At 40.6% G+C, this 22,646-nt stretch overlaps 1 protein-coding gene across 2 annotated transcripts; it reads right to left on the reverse strand.

Annotated features, from left to right (window-relative positions):
- Positions 1-7,022: 7,022 nt before the first annotated feature.
- Positions 7,023-14,027, reverse strand: CUNH18orf21 (chromosome unknown C18orf21 homolog). 2 transcript variants are annotated; one of them, XM_017511387.2, is made up of 5 exons: positions 13,676-14,027; positions 13,573-13,595; positions 11,268-11,467; positions 8,972-9,162; positions 7,028-7,719 (listed from the first exon to the last, which is right to left on the reverse strand). In XM_017511387.2, exons 1-5 carry the CDS (start codon positions 13,750-13,752, stop codon positions 7,557-7,559), a joined length of 654 nt encoding a protein of 217 aa, XP_017366876.1. In that variant the 5' UTR covers positions 13,753-14,027; the 3' UTR covers positions 7,028-7,556. The 2 variants fall into 2 exon arrangements, with proteins under 2 accessions (XP_037588317.1, XP_017366876.1); XM_037732389.1 differs by lacking the exon at positions 13,573-13,595 and having other exon boundaries at positions 7,023-7,719; positions 13,676-14,026.
- Positions 14,028-22,646: the final 8,619 nt, after the last annotated feature.

Here is a 22,646-nt window from a genome sequence, read left to right on the forward strand (position 1 = left end):
ATTTTTTGTATTTTTAGTAGAGACGGGGTTTCACCATGTTGACCAGGATGGTCTCAATCTCTTGACCTCGTTATCCACCCGCCTCGGCCTCCCAAAGCGCTGGGATTACAGGCGTGAGCCACCACGCCCGGCCACAACTGAATTTTTAAAGACATATCCGAATAAACTTAATGGCTCTCAATCACAATATCATTTATATTAATTCAAAATTTCAGTTTTATAACTTTTCCATGAAGTGCAGAATTCAAATACATATATAATTCTACAGTTCATTGCAAATTCTACTTTAGTCCATGATCCATTTCTCAGAGACATTAAAATATAGTTTACATTTTTTATGTTACTGTTGAACAATAAGAGGAACATGTTCCAAGTAATATATTTTCATAGTGAACAGTAAGAGGAACGTGTTGAGTTGGTAGTTTCCTAAGGATACCCATTGCAGAATTCTTCCTCAGCTTTGCAGCGTTTTATGGACCTAAGTTACTTAGTACATTGTGTGGATTTAGATAGCTTCTGTAAGCACTTTAGAATTTCTTCATTCTACACTAGAAATCTCATTTGTTTTTTAAATACGTTAAAGATACATAGACTTCTTTGTATGCTACTTAATGAAATTAAAATACTATTTTACATCTCTAAAAATCCTCCACACAATATACTTTTGTTTTCCAAAGGATAAAATGGAAACACGACTTCAGTTGTTTGCAGATGTGTTCAGATTTTTTTTTAAATCTTACTAGACATGCATACTATCTGAACTTATCAATAAAAGCCAGCAAAATTTAGTTATAAGCTCAAAATTGTAGCATCTTCAGTTCTGTTTACTTTGGACAATAGTGTATCAAAGAACTCTACAAATTTGCATTGTATCTGAATCCATGCCATCATCCCTTCAGAGAAGGGTGACAAGTGTATGCCACACGTGCCCTTCACATCCTATGTTCCTCTGTCTCTTGCTGATGGACTATATCACTAATTCTATGAAGCCTGAATACAATCAGCACTCCAGGCAGCCATTACCAAGTTGACTGGAGTTGGAACAGGAGTTAAAATACACTTCTTTGTTACCTGTCTAGGTGAAAAGTTTGATGGGTTGCTTTCCTCTTCAAAGGTGGTGCCAACTGAACTATAGAGAGCAGTAAGAGGAACGTGGTCTCCTCAACTTTTGTGCTTTCCTAAGGGTACCCATTGCAAAATTCTTCTCAGCTTTTCTACATTTTATGGACCTAAGTTATCAGAAGTCCAGTTAATAAGTCACAGTATCTAAATAAAGACCTCTTTTCCATTCATTATAGCAAGCATGGTTTCTAAGGTTGTTGAATAGATGTGTTGAGCCTTTACTGTGTGGCAGACATTATAGGAGAAGCATAAGAAAGGAATTAAAGTGAGTGAGATACAGCTTGCCCTCCTAGAACTCAGAATTTAATGTAGGAGAAAGATACTTACTTAAATAATGTCATAAGTTCTACACAAGTGGTGTGAAAAAGTTACACAACACTGAGGAAAGAATGGTTGATGTCTGTGGGAAATAGATAGTGCTTTATAGCTCTAGGAATGACATATGTACTCATTTCTGAAGTTTGATCAACTGACCATGGATTGAATAAACAATGAAAAGGACTTTTAAAAGTTTTTTTAAAAACCTGTCTCAACATACTGATGAATTAAATGAAAATTAAACAAAATGAGACTATATATAAAGGAGCTCCTACTGACCAAGATGTAACAACTCGAGCATCAAAATGGAAAATACAAGTTGTAATTAATTAAAACAAGTAGATTGTGCTGTTTCTATCATAACATTTTTAAAAGAAAAATAGAGATTCTTTTCAAATAACTAATATATACAAATTTATTGTTATTTTGAAAACTATTTCATTGTAAGTTTAATGTCAGGACAGAGAGAAGTATATTGCCCATGTTCTAGATGAGTTACTTATACCCTGGGGTTACAGCCCTCACAGAGCTCACAAACTGGGAGGCACACATTCTGGAGACTCAGCTAACTCCTGTGTGAAAGCTGTACTAGGGTGAGTACAGGGCTCCTCAGAAGCTCATTCTTCAAGACACATCTGACTCAGATTTGTGATCAGAGCTATGAGTATTTCTCTGTGTTACACAGCAATAAATATTTTTCTAAAAGAAAAAAAGTGCTAAGAGGATGGATCCTCTGTAGCAAGAGGCTGAAGATGAGAAGGCAGGGCTATTCCATATACCATGGTCCTGAATAAGAGGGATGGAATCCCCTGGTGAATAAGAGGAAGACTGCCTATTATAACTGAACAGGAATGAAAAAATGAGAGGACACAACTTTAAAGCAACGTCTGAAATGTGCAATTGTATTTTGAGACCCAGTTAATTCACTGGTACTGCTCTTCTTAGATATGATCCACTTGGGAACATTACTGGGGAGTTCTAAAATCTGAGCAAAGGTCAAATTAGAAGTTACCCTTGTGTAAAAGGCCCAAAGGGCTGTGCTGAGGGGAAGAATAGTGCACACTTAAGAACTAGGGTATGTCAAAGATGATTTTGGCCTCCAGATTGTCAACTCTGTCATCCCAGAGTTCTTTGTGTCACTAACAAAGCACATCAGTTTTTGTCCCCTCTTGCCCTTTTCCCAGTCATTCCTGTTGGCTTATTTTTCTAATAGGATTCTGCTTACCCCATCCATCCCCTTCTAGCTGATGAGGGCCTCCTTTTCATTCACATGATAGCTGCCTTTAACTTAGGCTTGCCGGTCCACAGGGTCAGTGGTACTCTAGTCACATATTCCAGGTTCCACAGCCCATGACTAGGAAAGCAGCACAGGGCTAAGTCGAGCTGTCTTCAGGAAGCACTGCTGTAGCCAGTAGGATGCAGAAACATGTGACAAGCCCTATGGCAATATGGTGGAGGCCCAGAAAAGCCATGAAATTAGAGCTGCTCAAAGTCTGAGCCTATGTTGCACCTCTGCTGCTTCTCCTTACAGGACTTAAAAATTAAATGTCTACATTAAATTTAAGTTAATGTTTACTTTTTAAAGAATAATTCACACAAAATTTATGCTTTCAATGTGTAGAATTTTGTTTTTAGTATATACAGAATTGTACAACAGTGTTCATTATCTAATCCCAGAATATTTTCATCACCCTAAAAAGAAATCCCATACTCATTAGGAGTTGCTCCCTATTCTCCCTATTCCTCTGGCAAACGCTTGTCTATTTCTATGTATTTTCCTATTCTGAACATCCCATATAAATGGAATCACACAGCCAGGCATGGTGGCTTACACCTGTAATCCAAGTATTTTGGGAGGCTGAGGCGGATGGATCATCTGAGGTCAGGAGTTCGAGACCAGCCTGGTCAACATAGTGAAACCTGTCTCTACTAAAAATACAAAAAATTAGCTGGGCGTGGTGACAAGCGCCTATATCCCAGCTAAGGGAGGCTAAGGCAGGAGAATTGCTTGAACCCAGGAGGTTGCGGTGAATCAAGATCACGCCATTGCACTCCAGCCTGGGCCATAAAAGCGAAACTCCATCTCAAAAACAAAAAAGGGAATCACACCATATGTGGTCTTTGGTGTCTGGCTTCTTGCAATTAATATGTTTTCAAGGGTCATTCATGTCCTAGCATATATCAGTAATTCTTTTATGGCTGAATGTTACCATTCCACCGTATGGAAAGCCCATTTTGTTTATTCAACAGTTGCTGGACATTCAAAAAACATTATTTTAGCTATTTTGAAATTTCCATTTTATGCATATTATAAACACTACTGCCATGAACATTCATATATAGGTTTTTGTGTGGACATCTGTTTTCAGTTCTCTTGGGCATATGCCTGAGTGGAATTGTTGGGTCATATGGTAACTTTAAATTTTGAGGGACTGCCAAACTTCCAAAGTGACTCCACCATTTTATAATCCTAGGAGTAATGTGTGATGGTTCCAATTTCTTCACATCTTCACCACTTGTACTGTGAGTCAGCCTAGTAGGTATGAAGTATCTTTTCATATGTTCATTAGCCATGTTGGAGAGCTGTGTTCAGATTCTGACCATCTTTTGTCTTTTTATTATTGAATTTTAAGAGTACTTTATAATTCTGGATATAGGTACCTTAACAGATATAAATGCTTCTCAATTCAGGATGGGTTATGTCCTGGTAAACCCATCGTAATGTTAAAAAATCTCAAGTTGATAAGTAGGAGACTATTTGCATATAATTTGCAAGTGTTTTCTCCCATTCAGGGGCTGACTTCACTCTCTTGATGGTGTCCTTTGAACACAGCACACAAGTCTTTAATTTTGATGAAGCCCAATTTATCTGTTTATTTTTCTTGTTGTTGCTTGTACTTTTGCTGTCCTAAGAAACCACTGCATATTCCAGGGTTATGAAGATTTACTCCTGTATCTTCTTCTAAAGGTTTTATAGTTTTATCTCCACACTTCAACTTTTAAATATTGCCTTTAGAAATGCCCAGACCTTTCTGCCAAACAGAAAAGTCGAGAGAATCTGGTGTCCTTCACTTGCAACTGAAGTAATATGAACAACTTACCACCTAAGAGTTCCTGTCTTTACTACTTTTTATCTACTTTACAATCATGTGCTCAGAGAGACCTTAGTTCTTAGTTCTAGTGTGGAACAGGTAGAACTCATTAAATGTAGTAGTCTAGGACTATCTTGTGCTATGTGCTGGGCAACAAACTAGGTGCTGGGGGTACAAGTGAGACCACTCAGGTCTGCAAAGAGCTCACAGGCGGCTGGTAATGATCAGAAACAAACTACAGGGTCACCAGAACTGTGATAAGAGTGGCCCCTCATAATGCAGTGGGGTTGGGTGGAGGGCAGTATCCAAAGTGAGTCCTTTGCATGTGCAAAGGCCCAAAGCTGACAAGTAGATGGTATATATTGAGAACTGCAAAGAGCTCACTATCAGGAGCAAGAAGAGTTCAAGAGAAACAAATGTTCTAGAGAGAAATTAGCCAGGATAAAGCAGCTACCATCACCATTGTGTTGTGCTAGATGTTGTGGACACAAAGTGAACACCTGGCCTTTTCGTGGTGGCACCAGCTAGCACAATTTCATTTCATGCAACTATAAGATCAAGTGGTTAACTTTGGCCTTTTGAGTTTTTTAATTGACAAATAATAGTTGCATATATTTACGGGACACAATGTGATGTTTTGTTACATGTATACACTCTGGAGTAATGCAATCAGGCTAATTAATAGATCCATCACCTCAAATATTTATCATTTCTTTGCGGAGAGAACATTAGAAGACCCTCTCTTTTGGCTGGGCATTGTGGCTCACATCTGCAATCCTAGCACTTTGGGAGGGAGAGGTGGGAAGACTGCTTGAAGCCAGGAGTTCAAGACCAGCCTGGGCAACATAGTAAGATCTTGCCTCTACAAAAAAAATAAAAATAAAAATAAATTTAAAAAAAATTATGGCTTCTTGTAGTGGGAAATGAAAAAATAATAATAATAAAATATTAGCCAGGTGCAGTGGTGTGTGCCTGTGGTCCCAACTATTCTGGAGGTTGAAGCAGCAGGATCACTTGAGCTCAGAAGTTCAAGGCTACAGTGATCTATGGTCATGCCATGGCACTCCAGCCCAGATGACAGAGCAAGGCTCTATCTCAAAAAAAAGAAAAAAAAAAAAAAAAAAAGCCAAAACCTCTCTTTCAGCTATTTTGAAATATGTATTAACTATAGTCACCATGCTGTACAACAGTTCATTGGAACTTACTCCTCTTAAAATTTCCCTTTTCTACTCACCTCATTCCCAACCACAACCTCCAGTATTCACCATTATATCCTCTACTTCTGAGTTCTACATTTTTAGATCCCATATAAATAATACAGCATTTGTCATGTCTGGCTTATTTGACTTAGCATGTCTTATAGGTTCATCCACATTACCATAACTGAATTTCTTTCTTGCAGGATTGTTGCATAGGTACATACATGTCAAGATGGTTTACCACCTTCATCCCTCCATCACCTAACTCTGGTATTTCTCCCCACGTTATCCCTCTCCACCTTCCCCACTCCCCACTGTCCGTCCTCTAGCCCCAACTGACCGCAGTGTGATGCTCACCTCCGTGTCCACGTGTTCTCACTGTTCAACATCTGCCTATGAGTGAGAAAATGCGGTGTTTGGTTTTGTTCTTGTGTCAGTTTGCTGAGTATGGTTTCCAGATTCATCCATGTCCCTATGAAGGACACGAACTCATCGTTTTTTATGGCTGCATAATATTCCATGGTGCATGTGCCACATTTTCTTTATCCAGTCTATCACTGATGGACATTTGGGTTGGTTCCAAGTCTTTGCCATTGTAAACAGTGCCACAATGAACATACATGTGCATGTGTCTTTATAACAGAACAATTTCTAATTCTTTGGGTATATACCCAGTAATGGGATTGCTGGGTCAAATGGTATTTCTATTTCTAGATCCTTGAGGAATTGCCATACTGTCTTCCACAATGGTTGCACTAATTTACAGTCCCACCAACAATGTAAAAGTGTTCCTATTTCTCCACATCCCTTCCAGCATCTGTTGTCTTCAGACTCTTTAATGATCGCCATTCTAACTGGCATGAAATGGTATCTCAATGTGGTTTTGATTTGCATTTCTCTAATGACTAGTGATGATGAGTGTTTTTTCATGTGTTTGTTGGCCTCATATATGTTTTCTTAGAATTTCTTGCTTTTTAAAGGCTGAATAGTATTCCATTGTGTATACACACCAGATTTTTAAAAAATCCATCCTTTGACAATCATTTCTGCTGTTTCCATATCTTGGTTATTGTGAATAACACTACAATGAAACATTGTAGGGCAAACATCTCTTTGACATACTGATTTCAATTCCTTTGGATATATACCCAGATGTGGGATCATATGGTAATTCTACCTTTAGTTTTTTGAGGAACCTCCATACTGTTTTCTCCAAAGTTGCTGTACTTATTTATAGTATCACCAACAGTATGTTCCCTTTTCTAAACAGAAAGAAAATTTTAGACTCCCATTGAGTGATCTATAATCAGGAATGTTCCAGATATTTACTTTTGCATTCAAAATGGGAATAAGGTTCAGGTTTTACTAAGACAGTTATGCAGATAATTGTGAGAAAATAAGGACCCACTTAATCCTTTCCCTGAATTATCAATAATGCCATAGACACATGGAAGAAACCTCATGAGTGAATAGATCCTCTCATAAAGATCTCAATTCCCTTTTGAAAGAAAATAACATACATAAAAACTGCTAACTAAAGGAAGAAACAATAGTAATGCCACTACTCAATGTACATATACAGCTTTACATACATACACATATATATCTACACATACATATCTACAAAGAACTTTCATATATTTTTTGATCTTCACAACCATCCTATGAGGTAGGCAGGTTTCAGGTATTCATACTAATGAGGTATTTTCCCAAAGGATGCCAAGAAAAGTTTGCATTCAGATCTAGTTTCCATGTATTCAAAAAATAAAAGTTTAAAAAGTTGTTTTACTATCGTTTCAGAATTGACATCAGGCATGTCTTATTTTCAAGGTCCACCCTTCAGAGAAGATAAGAAATTTCTGAAGTCCACCTTTGGATTCTTTTGGGATTCATTCTGACTAAGTAACACTTTTAGTTGAGAGAAATGTTTCTTTGTTTTACTCATATTCTTTGAGGAAGTAGATACTGACTGTCCAGATGTAGGTGTTCTGAAAAGAAACAAAACCACATTTAGTTATACCAACAAATGACAATCATTTTCTACTCTTTTTGTATTATGGATATATACAGGCAATGGCTATCCTTGGTGTAGTATCATTTGATAAATCCCTGTTCAGCTAGATTTCCTCAGGAATTTCTGACAGAGTTAAGGGCAAGAACAAACATTTAGGACAAGAAAGTATACTGTGAATGGTTCACGTTTGTTTTTTCTGGAGATGGAGTCTTGCTCCACTGCCCAGGCTGAAGTGCAGTGGCGCCATTTCATCTCGCTGCAACCTTTGCCTCCTGGGCTCAAGCAATTCTCCTGCCTCAGCCTCCCAAGTAGCTGGGACTACAGGTGCACACTGCCACACCTGGCTAATTTTTTGTATTTTAGTAGAGATGGGGTTTCACCATGTTGCACTGGCTTGTCTCGAACTCCTGATCTCAGGGAATCTGCCCACCTTGCCCTCCCAAATTGCTAGGATTACAGGCGTAAGCCATCGCACCCGGCTGTGAATGGTTCAGTTTTGTTGGCACAAAGGAAGAATTAAGGCAAAGTAAGACAGGCAGACAGACTGGTGCCAGACAGGCCTGGAAAGCCATGCTAAAGCATTGATCCATATGCTACAGAGTGATACTTCTAATCAGAGCTATGCTCCAGAAAGATGATCACACTAGAAGAGTTTGATACTGGAAACAGGGAGACCATTAGGAAAATCATTGCAGTAGTCCTGACAAATGGTGCATAAGGACCTAAACCAGAATATAGCAGCATTAGGAAGAAAAAAGGGCAAAAAGATGAAAACGGCATGGAAGTAAAATATATTGAAATCGGTGACAAGGACCAAGGGAATAAGGATTTTTGAATATACCTGTCATTTTAGGTCAAAATGTCCACAAAGGTATGTTCATTCACAAAATAACGAACTCAGGAGGATGGGCAGGTTTGAGTGGTTAGCTGTGGGGAAATGATGAACTAAGTTTTGAACATGTAGGGGACTGAAGCAGATATATTTAGCAGGCAGCTGGAAACAGGCCCAGGAGATGTTGGAAGTAGAGTAACATACCTAGAAGTCAAATGCATTGACATGAGCATTGAAGATATGGGAGTATGTGACATTAGAAAAGGGTATGGAGGAAACATGGCCAAGTCCTGAAATACATGGCATATTTGGCAAGTAAATATTAAACACAAAAAATTAGAAGAAAGCACATGAGTTAACACTGGCAATTCAAAGAGTTCATGGATTAAGATACCTGAAAATCAATGCTGGACTCTTGCCTTTGGAGCCAGACTTCTCATGATTTGGGTCTGCAGTCCTTCTCTCTGGTGTTTTCAGGGTAAGTTTACTTGTAGGAGTGGTAGGATTGCTCTTCAATGTTGAAAGAAAGCTTCTGCTTTGACCATGATGTTTCACTGTCCTGTTGCATGTTTTACAAGTGATCAACTACCATAAAAAGAAGAAATGTCAGTCCTGTCATTTTTCTTACAGTGTAACCCCATAAACCACATGTTCATTGAATTCTTAAATGTCAGAGATTATACCACATACTACAGGGGTAAGTAAAATAGAGGCTGCACTTGGAAAACTTGCAATCTAGTGGCAAGAACTGGACAAAACTTTTTTTTTTTTTTTGACAGTCTCGTTCTGTTGCCCAGCCAGGAGTACAGTGGTGCGATCTTGACTCACTGCAACCTTTGCCTCCCTGGTTCAAACAATCCTGCCTCAGCCTTCTGAGTAACTGGGACTATAAGAATCTGCCACTGCGCTGGCTAATTTTGGTATTTTAGTATAGACAGGGTTTCGCCATGTTAGCCAGGCTGGTCTTGAACTCCTGACCTCAGGCAATCCACCCATCTTGACCTCCCAAAGTGCTGGAATTATAGGCTGGAGCCACTGCACCTCGCCAACAAGACAAATTTAAAATGAGAAAACGTTCAATAAGAAATGAATGGCTAAACATCTGTATTTAATTTAAAATAGGTTTTTCAAATACTGTATAGTGAACTCTCTAATTTTTAAATATAAAACCATGTTTGGGGAGAATTAGGGAAAAGATGGGAGATGATACTCTTTAACATCTGGAGAAATAGTCTTTGTAAGAGCAGTAAGCATTTAATATTTTTTGCAGATTAACTTCAAGCCTCTTCCCATGGTAAAAAAAACAAAGCAGAATGTCACTGGAAATGTAAGTAGCCCCTTCAAATCCTTAGCAATTTTATAGGTCTAAAGTAACTTATACAACCAAATGAGTTGTTATATTCTCATACCACTTCACTCATCATTAGCTCTAGAGGTTGACTTTCTTTTCAAGATTCACTTCTCAATAAATGGTCCATTTCCTAACTAATTCTACATATCTAACTCACTATGCACAGGATTCAGCCCATGCCTCAGCAAATTAATATAAATTAGTTTAAGTGAGAAGTAGTTTGATGTTCATGAGCAGATGAAAATGCCAATGGAAGATCTGTATCTATCAAAGGTCTGTGTTGCTTTACACTTTTTGGGAGGAGGCTGTATACAGATTAAAATAAATCAGAAAAACAAATGCCTTTACTTAGCACCTTTCTAGCTAACTTCTGATTAAAATACATTAGAATATAAGTTTCATGAGGGCAAAACACTGCAAGACAGTGAGGCAACATTTTTCAAACATGTGGCAGTAATATTTTTTGAAAAATACAATTCTCCAAGAACTAAGAAACTGAATTCTGTATCACTTCAATATTCTCTCTCTTCTCTCTTTCCCTTTAACCATTTAATTTTTTTATGACAAAGCAAAATGCGCCTACCTGTCCAACACTGGTAAACTCCTAAATATGGCAATTTTCAATCAAGTAATTACTAATTACAGTCTTAGGCCAGACATAAGCTGTCATAATGTCCAGTGCCCAGCACAGTGCTGGACAATAAGCAGGCACTTGAATGGTTGATAAACGTTAACAATGAATATGCAGGATATAATGTATATCTGCTACTGGCCTCTATATAGTAAACCATAAGTAATTTGATTTTGGTTGTTTTATTCCATCTTATATCCTCAATATTAAATACTGCTTGGCATACGATAGTCCCTCAATAAAATGTTTAAAAAGCAAAAGATGCATTCACCTTTATTGGGTATAGCTATAAACACACACTGATATGGAGTGGGAGGACAGCTGAAGAAGTGACATTGACACCTACATATATACTACTGTTTGAAGCAAAGGATCATTAACTGAAAAAATAATGTAGTGGTAACTGCAATTCAGGTGGAGTCATAATGGTCAGCTCAAGAAATCCTCACATTTGTGAAAAATAATGCTCAAAAATGGGATCTCAAAACAATTGAGAGCTCATGATGTTTGGTTTAGGTAATCATGAAAAATAAAAATAAGCTGTCCTTATAATGAAACACTAATCCTTAGAGAAATGTTTATGTATATATTTTGATAATCCAACTATACTATTATAAATCTCTGAGTTACATCAAGGCTGATTCTTAAGCTGATTTTAAGTGACAGAAAATATTAGTTTACTCATAGATACTGGAACTGAAATCTTACCAATACACTTTTAGAGTCTTTGAACTTTTTGACAATTTTTGCTTCTTTAAAACTGAGTGTATAGTTTCTTGCCTCTCGATTAAGAAGTTTCTGTATTTTGGATGTCATCTTGGCTTTGGGTTTGAGACGCACTCGAGAGTTATCCAGAACCAACAACTGGAAACAGTATGGACACGTTTCTTCAAAAGTGCTCTTATCATCTAAAATTATACAAATGAAACTCACAATTCAGCAAATCAGAATATTTTGTTACCTCAAACTGCCAACATTATAAAAAGTATATTGATATTTAATATAAGCAGATATACATTCTTAGGCAAACTCAAAGTATGAAAATTTACAAAAAGATAAATTGGCAGTAATTTACTTTGCAAAATACTCTAATTCCATCCATTCACTCCTTTCAGCAACAAATAGGCAAATCTCCAACTTATGCTAGCATATCCTATAGGCTTTAAAATATATCAAAAATCTAGCCACTTCTCATTACTTGCTAGTAAGCTTTAAAAGGCTGTTATGTTTCACCAATTTTACCAATGCATTTACCACAAAATAACAAATTGCACTGCGATTGTTTCTCTTTTTAAACAATTAACACAATGAATATTTATTTAGTACCTACTGTTGAGCACTGTGCTAAGTGCCAGGGATATAACAGAACTTATAAAGCCAAGGACCACACTTAAACTTAGCTCTGCCAAATGTGCAATTCATTCATATTTACCAAGTGACAACACCAGGCACTGTTCTGAGTGCTGGAGACATAGCAGTGAAAAAAACGAGAATTCACCGAGGCATATAATAAATATAACAACATCAAATGTTAAGTGCTGGGAATAAAAAAGTAAGACAGGAAAGGGGAATAGAAGTGCTGATGGAGTTACTGTAATTTTAAACAGGTGGCGAGGGAAAACTTCATTGAGTGATATCATAGAGACCAGAGGGAAATGGAGGATTCCAATGGAAGCAGGTATGTGAGGCAAGAATCCCAGGCAGAGTGAAGAGTAGCTGCAAAGGCCCTGAAAGAGAACAGCAAGGAGGCCTAGTGTGACGAGTTGCGTGAGGGAAAGACAGAGTAGGTCAGAGAGGTACGTGGGCCTATGATACCGGGCCTTACAATCCTTTTAAAGGACTTTCACTTTTACTGGGAGATGGGAAGCCATTTGAGTTTCTGGCCGAGAAGTGACACGAGGTAGCTTTGGTTTTTATCAGATTCACTCTGGCTGCTGGCTTGAGAACAAACTAGAAACACATGGGAGCTGTTAGCAGTAATCCAGGAGGGGGCCGGTGATGGCCTGGAGCAGGGTGGTAGCGATGGATGTGGTGAGGAGTAGAGTGCACTCCATCTCCGCTCACTGCAATCGCTGCCTCCCGGGTTCAAGAGATTCTCATGCCTCACCCTCCAGACTGGCTGGGATTACAGGCGTGCGCCACCACACTAGGCTAATTTTTTTGTATTTTTAGTAGAGACGGGGTTTCACCATGTTGGCCAGGCTTGTCCCGAACACCTGGCCTCAAGTGATCCACCCATGTGAACCTCCCAGAATGCTGAGATTACAGGCGAGAGCCACCGCTCCTGGCCGATTCTGGATATATTTTAAAGCCGACAGGATTTGCTGGGAGGAGAGTTGTTAGGGAGTCAAGAATGGCTCCAAGGTTTTGGGGGTCTAATAACTATAAGGGAAAGATGGAATTATTTACTGAAATGAGAAAAACTGGAGGATCTTATTGGGGGTAAAGCTCAGGTTTTGGACACATTAGCTAAGTTTGAAATTACTAGATATTGAAAAGAATTGGTCAAGAAGACATTTGGATGTATGAGTCTAAAATTCAGAGGAGAGATCTGCGCTGAATATATAAATTTGTAAGTCCTCAGTATATGGTATTTAAAAGACATGAGACTAGATGAAAAACTGTCAGGAAGTAAGTGTACGTGGAAAAGAGGTCCAAGGGCTGAGTACTGGAACACGGCAATACTTAAAGCTTGGGGAGATTAGGAGGAAACAGCAAAGCAAATCGATAAGTAATAAATTGGTAAAGAGGAGGTGAACTACGTAATGACCTAGAAGCCAAGGGAGAAAACTATTTCGAGAAGACTGATCAATGTGTCAAGTGCCGCTAACAAAGCAAGACAAGGCACATTAAGGAATTTGGATTTTTCACAAAACTGAGAAGCATGTGGATTTTGTCGAAGGATATGGTTGTTAAGGAGGGCAGTGAGTCCATTGGCCTTATTTTAGCGTTGTGCGGAATGGAGGAAAGCGGGGTAACAAGAGCCCAAGGCACAAGGGATAGACGTTCTTACCGTGCGACGAAGTGTAGGCCCAGCTGTAAAAGAGAAAAAGACTTGTGAGGGGAAAAAGGAACACCTCCCTGCTCGCCTCCCGCCTCATCTCCCGTCCTCTTACAGGAGATAGCGGGCTTGGCCCGGACAGCTGTCGTGCAGTCCCCGCGCCGCAGCCTCAAGGTAGTGTTTCTGTCTCATCGCCACCGCCGCTTCCTTGCCGCACTTACCCGATGAGAAAATAGAGCGCCGGAAGTCTGCTTCCAGCGTCGCCGACGTTGGCGTCCCGACTCAAGCAGCTTCCGGAAAGAGGCACGCTAGGCAGAGAGGTTCCGGTTTCCTTCCGGTCCAGTCTGGCGTGGAGGCGTGAGGGTGCTGCCCGCCTCTCCTCTTCCTCCCGGCTCGCCTTCTCTCTGGCAGCCCTGTGGTGGTTGCTCCGCCACAGCGTGGCCCTCCAGATTCGCCCGGCGCGGGGAGGGCGGGGAGCGGAGGCGCTGCCAACAAGGCCGCGGAGAGGAGCGTCCCCAGTCCAGCCTGCGTAAACGCCAGCGTTTCTCTTTCTTTTTGTGATTAAAGTGAAATCCACATAACGTAATATTGACCATTTTAAGGTGAACAATTCAGTGGCATTTAGTAAATGTACAATGTTGTGCAAGCACCATTCTGTTGTTTCCAGAATATTTCCATCACGCTGAAGCACAGCCAACTCCATGAAGTACTTACTGCCAAGTTTCCCTTTCCTCCCAGGCCTTGGCAACCACCGGTCCGCTTTCTGTCTCTATGGATTTACCTATTCTGGCCATTTCACATAAATGGACTCATACAATATGCGACCTTTTGTGTCTGGCTTCTTTCACCTAGCATAATGTTTTTGAGGTTCATCCACCTTGGAGCATGTATCAGTACTTCATTTGTTTTTATGGCTGAATAACATACTCCTTTGTATGGCTGAAATCACAATGGTTTATCCATTCATCAGTTGATGGACGTTTGAATTGTTTCTACCTTTTGGCTGTTACGAATGAATGCTGCTGTGAACATGTGTGTTCGTGCATTTGTTTGAGTGTCCGTTTTCTGTTCTTTTGGGTATAATACCTAAGAGTAGATCTGCTGAAGTGTGTGGTAATTCTGTGCTTAATGAGGGTTCCAGTTTCTCCATATCCTCACCAACATTTGTTTTCCTTTAAAAANTTTTTTTTTTTTTTTTTTTTTTTTGTCCTCCTAGTGAGTGTGATGTAACATCTCATTGTGGTATTGATTAACATTTCCCTGGTGACTGATAGTTTTGAGCAGCTTTTCATGTGCTTGTTAGCAATTTGTATATTTGGGTATTCAAGTTCTTTGCTCATTTTTTAGCTGGGGTTTTTTGTCTTTCTGTTGATGAGTTGTGTTTTTTTATCTATGTATTCTGGATATTGGGCCCTTGTTTAGCCTTTTTGTTTGTTTATTTGCTTGAGATGGGACCTCACTCCATTGCCCAGGCTGGGGTGCAATGGTGTGATCACAGTTCATTGCATTCTTGAATTCCTGGGCTAGGCTAAAGGGTTCTCTTGCCTCAGCCTCCCTAGTAGCTGGGAACTAGGCTCACTATCATGCCTAGCTAATTTTTTTTCTTTTTTGTAGAGATGGGAGTCTCACTATATTGCCCAGGCTAGTCATGAACTCCTGGGCCCAAGTGATCCTCCCACCTCAGCCTCCCACAGTGTTGGAATCACAGGTGTGAGCCACTATGCCAAGCCCATTTTTTATTTAAAAAGGGAGCTAAATTATATAAAGATTTTAAAGAGAAATTATATATTTACATCTCTATAGGCATTTTAACTTTTTCCAAAGAAAAGTTCTTTTCCCTACTCTTTCCACCTTTCCATCCCACTTCTCTGAGGCAATCAACATTAATAATCAGGGGGTCTCCTCTACCTATGTCCTTATACACTTAAGTACATGTATAAATGTGCAAGTCCCCCCCCCGCCCACTTACCACCACTACAACAAAAAGAAACAAACGAAACAAAGTCAAAAGTAAAATGTTAGTTCCTTACTATATAACTTGCCTTTTTTCCTTAACAGCAGGCCACAGACATCTTTTCAAGATATGCTTTTAAATAGCTGAACATACTACAAATGTAATGAAACATGTTAAGCACTCTCTGAATGAAGAGATCACCTAAACAGGTGAGCAACAAACCTGTCTATTCACTTGGGTGCGAGCAGGCTGAGTCCAAAAAGAGAGTCAGCAGAGGGTGGTGGGATAGAAGCTGGTTTTATAGGTCTAGGATAGGCAGTGGAAAGTTACAGTCCAGGGCAGTATTTTGCTGGGGGATGGGGGAAGTGTCACAGGGTCCGGTGTCACAAGGTTGACCTATCAATTGAGGCAGAAACAGTAATGTTGCAAGGTCAGTTAATCAGGCCACAGGGTCCAGTGTCACAAGGTTGACTTATCAGTTGAGGCAGGAACAATGGTAGAATGTTGCAAGTTTGGTTAATCAAGCACTGCAGGAGCTAGCAATTCTCCTTTTGCAGTTTTCCTGGTACCTTAGACTTTCTGGCTCTGGGAGGCCATCTGGAGGTGTATGTGTGGGTCACAGGGGTCACCATGGCTTGACTATGGTGTAGTCAGTTCAAAGAACCTTGCATTCCTGTCTTTTTATATTAATAATATAAAAGTTGAAAAGCAAAAACTAGAAAAAGTGGGGGAAGCAGTGAAATTTTGGGGGCTGTACAGAGGGATGATGGGCAACGTTTCTCAGGGCTTCTTCAGGCAGGATTGGGGGTGGCATGGAACCTAAAAATGGGAGAGATTTTAGACACCAAGAGATTTGGGGGCAAGGGGTGATATTGTGGGGTTGTTAGAAGGAGTATTTGCCATTTTGACTGATTGGTTATAGCTTGGATGTGATTTTGTAGGATGTTGGAAACATGTTTATAACGTCGGGAAAAATCCACACCAAGACAATCGGATTACTCAGCAAGGCTAGTTTTACTTCCTGCAGGTAGGGTGCAACTTGCTAGCAGTCTTGCCATGAGAGCACACCTGAACAAAGGAAACAGGGACATTTATAACTTTCATAACCTAATGCAATCACTCTGCTGCTGTGTCCAGTTTCCATTGGTGAGAACGGGACCTCACATTCTATACTTGACCTGATTGGCTGAAAACTTGGACATCTTCTAAAGAAACAAAGGCAGAGGAGAACGAAAGAGAAGAGGTAGTGACTTGAAGAATGCTTAGAGAAGCGATAACATTTCCAAATAAGGAAGGGGAATAAGCTCTCACCTAAGACTTGCCTGGGCAAATATCTAGGTTAAAGTGTAAGAACTAAGAACACGGGATGCATTTATTTCTTTATTATGACTAACAGCTACTTTAAGATTATTATCAAAAGCTTTAAAATGACCTTGAAAGAAACTTATTTATTCATAATGCACTTAAAGGAAAGCTTTGAAGAGGAACCTTTTATTTATTCTTGTTTCCTACGTAGGCGTTGAGAAATTAGTTGGAAAAGATGAGATTCAAACAAAAGAAGGAGAAGGATAGATATTAAGCGGCCTGCTAATGAAAAGAGCTACGGTACCCAGTTAGAGAGTGGCCAACTAGATCCAGAATAATTATTTGCCTGTTTCAGGAGTTTTTGGGCCCTATCATTAAGTCTTTTGATGGCATATATACAAGGCAGTACTGGTTTAGATAAAAGCATTCTTCACTGAGGAATAGACAGAGTTCTCCTTTCTCAGCAGTTGGTAGATCGAGGCCTTGGCAATTTGAGGACAACTGCAGCCAGAGAATTAACTTGGGGTTGGAGAACAGATAGTGTTTGAGTTATGTCTGAAATGCTGGCAGAAAATTCATTAGAGAGATGGCGGAATGTACTGATGGAAGTAGTAAGGCCTGCTATACCTGTCTTAATTGCAGCAGTGGGGACTCCTAATCCTACAAGCAAGGGGATTGATGGAATGACTCTTTTTTGTCATGTAAGAATTACAAGGGGGAAAGGCAGGTGTTCATTTCCATTGGCAAAATGGATTTGGGGAGTAAGGAAAATTAAGGTACAGTTGCCTGTCCAGTTGGTAGGAAGGCAGAGGTAGGTGGAAAAGCCACAGAGGAAAAAAAGTCCTTGGCTGAGGCAGAACTGGAAATGTAGACTGAAGACATAAGAAAGTGATCTGCAGGGGGGCTGGGGTCTTGTACTCAGATGCCCAGGCAAACAGCAAGGGCTGCGGCTATTAAAGGTTGTAGTGGGATTTGATAGGGTAATCGTGTGGAGGGAGGGGTCTTGTTTTCATGGTGTATGAGAAAGTGTTTGGTATCCGTGAGTAAACATTCACTTTTATTAACAAGGTTAGGTATGAGCAGGGAGGGGTGGCTGGACGTTGTGTTCGGGGCGCTTTGAAGTCTTTATGAGCTGGTGGTGTGGCTGGGGTCTATGGCAGAGGCAAGCCTCTGTAGTTCTGAGATGTGCTGCCACCGGGCGGCTTCTTCCCTATTATTGAACACCTGGAAAGTGAGGTTAATTAACTCCTGTTATGGGGTTTGAGGGCCAGATACTCATTTCCGTAGATTTTTTTGTAATGTCAGGGGCTGATTGGGTGATAAAATGCATATTAAGTGTTCTTTAGGGGTGAGAATAGAAGTATGGATGTCATTTAAATTACTCCAAGTGAGATTATAAGACTGGGTTAAGTATTGAAATTCTTGTATATATTTGATGGGATCTGACGGGAAAGAGCCTAGAAGCTGACTGACTTGGGACAGGTTAGACAGAGAAAAAGGAATGAGTACCCAGACTATCCCTTCAGCTCCAGCCACTTCTCGAGGAAAAAACTGTTGGACAGGAGCGGGGGAGGTATCTGTGGGACTAAACTGTAAGCTGGACTGGGTATGAGTGGGGAGGTGACAGGAGAGGCATGAGGAGGTGGATTATGGGCAAAGGAAGAGGAGGGAGGCTCCAGGTGGGGGTTAGGGCCTGGACTGGGATCTGGTTCAGAGAGGCAGGGAGAAGAAAGGTTGGAGGGGTTGATGGACAAGGAGGAGTCTGAGTCACTGGCGGAGGCAGGAGGGGTGGGCAGAAGGAAGAGAAAGAAATTTGGGATGTGTCGCATTGAGAACAGAGATTAGGGACGGATTAGAGTGTAAAAGCCTGGATGTATGGCACTTCAGACCATTTGCCCATTTGTTGACAAAAATTGTTTAGGTCCTGCAGAATAGAAAAATTGAAAGTGCCATTTTTGGCTGTTGGAAACCATTGTCTAATTTGTATTGGGGCCAGGCTGTATTGCAGAAAAAAATTAGATGTTTAGGTTTCAGATCAGGTGACAGCTGAGCTTTTAGGTTTTTAATGACACAGACTAGAGGCAATGACAGAGGAATAGAAGGTGGAATATTGCCTATGGTGAAGGATATGTTTTAAGGAAAGGTAGAGATGAGGAGATACCAGGGTTTTCAGTAGGCGTCCCTGATGAGTCCTGGGCCGTACTGTGGGTGAGTGGTCAAGGCAGGTGTCCCTGGTATTGGCCAGACACCAAGAAAAGACTGTCTTTCCGAGTCCATGATCAATGTTGGAGTTTTTTTAAACAAATGAATAGAGTGTCTCCTTTGCCTCTACTTAGGAGAAGGATTTAAAGGAAAAGAGAGAGAGGGAGAGACTGCTTACCCATTCTAAAGGTGGTGAGAAGGTTTTTGGGCTGGTCGGATGCATTGAGGTCACAGGTGGGTCTCTTCACAGAGGGAGAGTGGGGACAGGGGACTGGCCTCTCAAAGGAGTGCCCTGTCCCAGGTTTTGGCATCAAATGTTAAGCACACTTTGAATGAAGGGACTACCTAAACAGGCTTTGTGTGAGAAATGAGGCTGCTTATTCACTCAGGTGCGAACAGGCTGAGCCTGAAAAGAGTCAGCAGAGGGTGGTGGGATAGGAGCTGGTTTTATAGGTCTGGGGTAGGCAATGGAAAGTTACAGTCCAGGGCAGTTTTTTGCAGGCCGTCGTGGGAGTGGGGGGTGGTCACAGAGTCCAGTGTCACAAGGTTGACCTATCAGTTGAGGCAGAAACAGTAATGTTGCAAGGTTGGTTAATCAGGCTACAGGGTCTAGTGTCACAAGGTTGACTTATCAGTTGAGGCAGGAACAATGGTGGAATGTTGCAAGTTTGGTTAATCAGGCATTGCAGGAGCTAGCTATTTGCCTTTTGGAGTTTTCCTGTTACCTCAGACTTCCTGGCTCTGGGAGGCCATCTGGAGGTATACCTGTGGGTCACAGGGGACACCATGGCTTGACCATGACCATAGTACAGTCAGCCAGTTCAAAGAACCTTTAAAACATAATTTATTTAATAAATGACCATAATTTATTTTCCTATTAATGATCATTCAAAAAAAATTTTAGTGCTTTGCTAGTTCATACAGTGTAACAGCAAAAATCATGTGTATACTGGTGCTTTTTATTTCTGTTGTCTGAATTCCTAAAAGGGAAATTACTATGTAGAATAATATGCACATTTTTTTATATGCCAGATCATCTAGAAAAGGTTGTAGCAATTCATATTCCCAGCATGAATGACTGAGAAGGCGGGGTCAGATTGGATGGGTGAAAGTCAAAACCTCTTTTCATTTATCCCTTGATAGTTTGCATTTTCTCTTATGAAGAGAAATCTCCTGTTGGGTTATCAATTTCTAGAAGATCTTTTATTTTGGTTAAATTCATTTTCTGCTTGTCCTATATGATGCAATATTTTCTTACTCACCTCTTCCTTATCTTTGGCATAATTTGTAACTTTTTTTTAATCTTACAGAATTTTGTATGTGATCAAACAAGTCACTCTTTTCATTGTTGGATCTGGGTTTTCTGTGTAGTCTAAAACTTACTGCTTTATGTCAAGGTTGGGCAACTAACTATTCAATCAGCTGTTCTTCTCATACTTGCCTAGTATGACTTCTTCCATGTACATATTTAATTGATATGAAATGTATTGTCACTTAAGTGTAACAGCATCTGACATTTTTTCAAAATGGAAAGTAAGTTATGCAAAAACCCCTTGCTAGGTAAACTAGTCTTTTTCCATTTGAGTTGAAATAAAAATAATATGCAGTGAGCACTAACTATTTGCCGGGCACTTTTCTAACCTTAACATGTATTTATTTAATCCTCACAACACCATGGCATAGGAGAAATGCCACTCCACCGTATAGAAGTTTTATTTTGTTTTTTACTTAGTTGTATCTGTCTCTAGGTCACTAATAAAGCAGAAAGATAGAAAATGTGAAAATGAAATCCAATATGTGTGCACATGTGCTCACCCACCCACCTGCCCACCTGCACACACTCCCCCTCCCCAGCACATTTTCCTTCAGCTGTTTCTCTTCTGTCTCCCCTCAGCGCAACACTCCTCTGGCCTCCTCAGCATCTCTGCTTGCATTGCAACTTGTCTTATTAGATGCAGTGTGGCCAAAAGCACTCTTGTTTTCCCCACCAACTTGCCTGGCCACCCAGTGTTCTCCCATCTTAAACCCCACAAGCATCATTGCTGCTTTCTCCTTCCCGCGGCTTGCAGCTGGTCTGCCCATAGGTCCTGCTGGCTCTCCATCAGAAGCAAATCATGACTGCCCACTTCTCTGCACCACCTTGGCCACCCTTTTCTCCTGCCTGCACCCCTACCATGGCCCTCTGCATTCATTTCCTTCTTCCTCTCTTATCTCTCCCAGTCCAATTGCAACTGCCTTTGCAAAAATTAACAGTGAAAGTGATTACTGTGAAAGATCTGACCTGACCAACTCCATCCTGCTAAGAACCTCTAAGCTGTCCTTGTTCATTCCCAGGAATAGGCTGAACTAATTTTGGGAGGAACTTAGTTTATAGTTTAACTTTGTAACAGCCATTTATAGTTTAACTTTGAAACAAAGAAACAGCTCTTTTCCAAAATAAACCTCCTTCTTGCCTGGGGACTAGTCTGCCTTTGTAGGACTAACAAATTAGCTACGAGATTAGAAATTATGGTTTAGTAGCCATGCAGCTGGAGGCTGCAAGATTCTGATCTTCCTCAAATTGCTCCTGGGGATAGTGACATCATCTAAGATTAGTGCTTGGTAATCTGGCTCAACCAGTTCTGTGATCCTACGCTGGAATAGAAGACAGTGAGAAAAACCCTCTTTAAGTCCCTATGATTCCTTTTTTTTTTTTTAATTTTTATTTATTTATTTTTTTTTTTGGCAGAGTCTTGCTCTGTCACCCAGGCTGGAATACAGTGGCGTGATCTTGGCTCACTGCAACCTCCACCTCCCAGGTTCAAGAGATTTTCCTGACTCAGCCTCCCAAGTAGCTGGGACTACGGGCATGTACCACTATGCCTGGCTAATTTTTTTGAATTTTTGGTAGAGACGAGGTTTCATCATGTTGGTCAGGCTGGTCTCGAACTCCTGCCCTCAAATGATCTTCCCCCCTCGGCCTTCCAAGGTGCTGGGATTACAGTTGTGAGCTACTGAGCTACTGTGCCTGGTCATTAACCTCCTATTATTTCATCTTTGACCCAACCAATCAGCATTCCCCACTTCCCAACCCCCTACCCACCAAATGATCCTTAAAAGCCCCAATTCCTGCATTTTCAGGGAGACTGACTTGAGTAATAATAAAACTCCAGCCAGCTCTGTGTGAATTAAACACTTTCTCTATTGCAATTCCCCATTGAGCAGTTACATATTTTCTACATGGCAGACAGAGTAGCCATCATAAAATATCAATCATTGGCCAGGCGTTGTGGCTCACACCTGTAAACCCAGCACTTTGGGAGGGCAAGGTGAGTGGATCACTTGAGCCCAGGAGTTTGACACCAGCCTGAGCAACATAGAGAGATCCTGTCTCTACAAAAATTACAAAAATTAGCTGGGCATGGTGTTCTGCACCCGTAAGTCCCAGCTCTTCAGAAGGCTGAGGTGGAAGGATCACTTGAGCCCAGAAGGCAGAGGTTGCAGTGGGCCGAGATTGTGCCACTGCATTCCAGCCTGGGCGACTGAGTGATACCCTGTCTCTATAAAAAAATAATAAAATGTGAATTACTTTTTGGACATGGAATGTTCCTGCTCAGAGCCTCTCAGAGCTCCTCATTGTGCTTGG

This window comes from Cebus imitator, unplaced genomic scaffold (genome assembly GCF_001604975.1).
Source record: "Cebus imitator isolate Cc_AM_T3 unplaced genomic scaffold, Cebus_imitator-1.0 Scaffold448, whole genome shotgun sequence".
Taxonomy (NCBI): Eukaryota; Metazoa; Chordata; class Mammalia; order Primates; family Cebidae; genus Cebus; species Cebus imitator.

Bases quoted from the DNA above. Each gene is read 5' to 3' on its own strand.
- CUNH18orf21 (XM_017511387.2), bottom strand. From the start codon at position 13,752: ATGAGACAGAAACACTACCTTGAGGCTGCGGCGCGGGGACTGCACGAC. The intron at 13,596-13,675 runs GTAAGAGGACGG...TCTCTTTTACAG, and splicing joins GGCCAAGCCCGCTATCTCCT to CTGGGCCTACACTTCGTCGC. The intron at 11,468-13,572 runs GTAAGAACGTCT...GTATAATTTTAG, and splicing joins GGCCTACACTTCGTCGCACG to ATGATAAGAGCACTTTTGAA.